At 39.7% G+C, this 1,694-nt stretch overlaps 1 protein-coding gene across 1 annotated transcript; it reads left to right on the top strand.

Annotated features, from left to right (window-relative positions):
- Positions 1-477: 477 nt before the first annotated feature.
- LOC6568637 lies at positions 478-1,205 on the top strand. The gene is made up of 4 exons (XM_043214779.1): positions 478-522; positions 582-761; positions 841-1,034; positions 1,106-1,205. Exons 1-4 carry the CDS (start codon positions 478-480, stop codon positions 1,167-1,169), a joined length of 483 nt encoding a protein of 160 aa, XP_043070714.1. The 3' UTR covers positions 1,170-1,205.
- The last annotated feature ends 489 nt before the right edge of the window (positions 1,206-1,694 follow it).

Below are 1,694 nucleotides of genomic sequence, written 5' to 3'. Positions count from 1 at the left end.
ACCCTCACCCTTTCCTACAGAAAAAAAACCCTAGTTGATTCTTAACTGGGCCCATTGTCGGTCGTCCCGTGTCAACAGGCAATTATATTAAAAGCCTGGGACTGAGTTTCAAAGGGGCGCTCAACTGCCGGTTATCCAGGTATATATATATATGGGGCCACATTGCTGTTTGGTCTACCGGTCTACAATTACGAGTACAACTATGCTAAATGCTTGGCGACTGAAAAATGTGGCTTTAAATTGCATGAAATCATCGCCGCATAGCGCAAGTAATGAAATTAGCGATAGGACTTGCCCCCGATGCGTGTCTCCGACTATCGAGGACAATCAGCATAATAAAAAACGTCAGCGAGTTAACCTTTTTTTTTGTAGTTGTTTAAGGCTAACCCGAGAAACTGTGTTAATATATGTTTTCTGTTTTTTTTTTGGGGTCGCTAGAGATTTGCTTATCGTGTCAACGACAACACAATTCTCAGTATGAGTTTTCGTACATTCAATTGGTCCCTTTTAGTTTTCTCCGGGGTAAGTCGGGGCAAATACCTCTCTCTCTCTCTCTCAATCCAATTAGTGTGTTCGAGCAGATTTTGGAATTGGTTGCCCTATACTGCCTTGTTTGCCTGCTCTACTCGCATTGTGTGCTGGGCGGCGAATATGGCATATCTGTCTGGGCCTATACATATTTTCTGCCGGTGTTCACCGCCCAGACTCTGGTCCTGATGTTGTTTCGTATGTGCGGCCAGACCATTGGCTTGGATCCAATTGTGCGTATTTTGTGTGGCATCATCATCATTGTGAACAACAACGTCATTCTTACAACAAGTGCCAAGTGCACTTTTACAGGCAACTGTCTTCAACCTAATCAGCGGCATAATGTGCATTATCCTTGCGCTCATCCTGCTCTTTTCGATGTGGGCTCACTGCAGCAACGAGTTTGCCATATTTTTCTTTGTGTCCGGAAGTTGTGGATTGATAGCGGGCATTCTCCATTTGTGTAATGGCATCTTGTGCCTCTTTTTTATGCCGCCGGAAGAAGCGTATGTATTGCATGAATGTTGCATTTTGCATTTTGTATTTTCGAATATTCACTTCTTATATGTTATGCTAGGAATTATCTGAAACCCATCAGCAAATTGCAGAAAAAATTGCAAAACAGTCCAAAATCACGTTAATGATCAAGCAGATGATATAATTGATTTTAAACGAAATATATTTGTCTTAAATAGTTTTTGGACTGTGTATTAAATACAGTTTGAGTTTCTCACTTTTACACCTTTTCCACATTTCATTTGATTAAACTAAAGTTCCAAAGTTTGATTAAGTTCACTTTATTTACGTTTTTCATTTATTTTATTCATGAGAAACCACAAATATTTTTGAGCTGCATCAATTCGCTTGCTGCTTAACAATTTCACTTAAATATTTCAGTCGAACGAACCCTTTTGTTCCACTTTATTGAACTGTTTAGAAAGGGCGTAAACTCCTCTCAATCCCCACTCACCTCCCAACATTTTTGTATGCCATTCTGTTATTGTTATTTGTTATTGTTGGGCGTCTAGCCATAAGCAATAATCAATATTTGGTATTTCTTTGCGACCTTTGCGTGTTACTTAGTGGTTCAAATGCCAAAACCAACCAAGTTGTAGTAGTGTCGACAGCTCAGCTGAATTGAAACAGAAAAGAACAGAACTTAACTA

Source organism: Drosophila grimshawi, unplaced genomic scaffold (genome assembly GCF_018153295.1).
Source record: "Drosophila grimshawi isolate 15287-2541.00 unplaced genomic scaffold, ASM1815329v1 contig_311, whole genome shotgun sequence".
Classification (NCBI taxonomy): Eukaryota; Metazoa; Arthropoda; class Insecta; order Diptera; family Drosophilidae; genus Drosophila; species Drosophila grimshawi.
This window is presented reverse-complemented; position numbering and strand designations above follow the sequence as displayed.

Coding starts and splice junctions, on each gene's coding strand:
- LOC6568637 (XM_043214779.1), top strand. CDS start 478: ATGAGTTTTCGTACATTCAATTGGTCCCTTTTAGTTTTCTCCGGG. Junction 523..581: donor CCCTTTTAGTTTTCTCCGGG/GTAAGTCGGGGC, acceptor GTGTTCGAGCAG/ATTTTGGAATTGGTTGCCCT. Junction 762..840: donor CCATTGGCTTGGATCCAATT/GTGCGTATTTTG, acceptor GCACTTTTACAG/GCAACTGTCTTCAACCTAAT.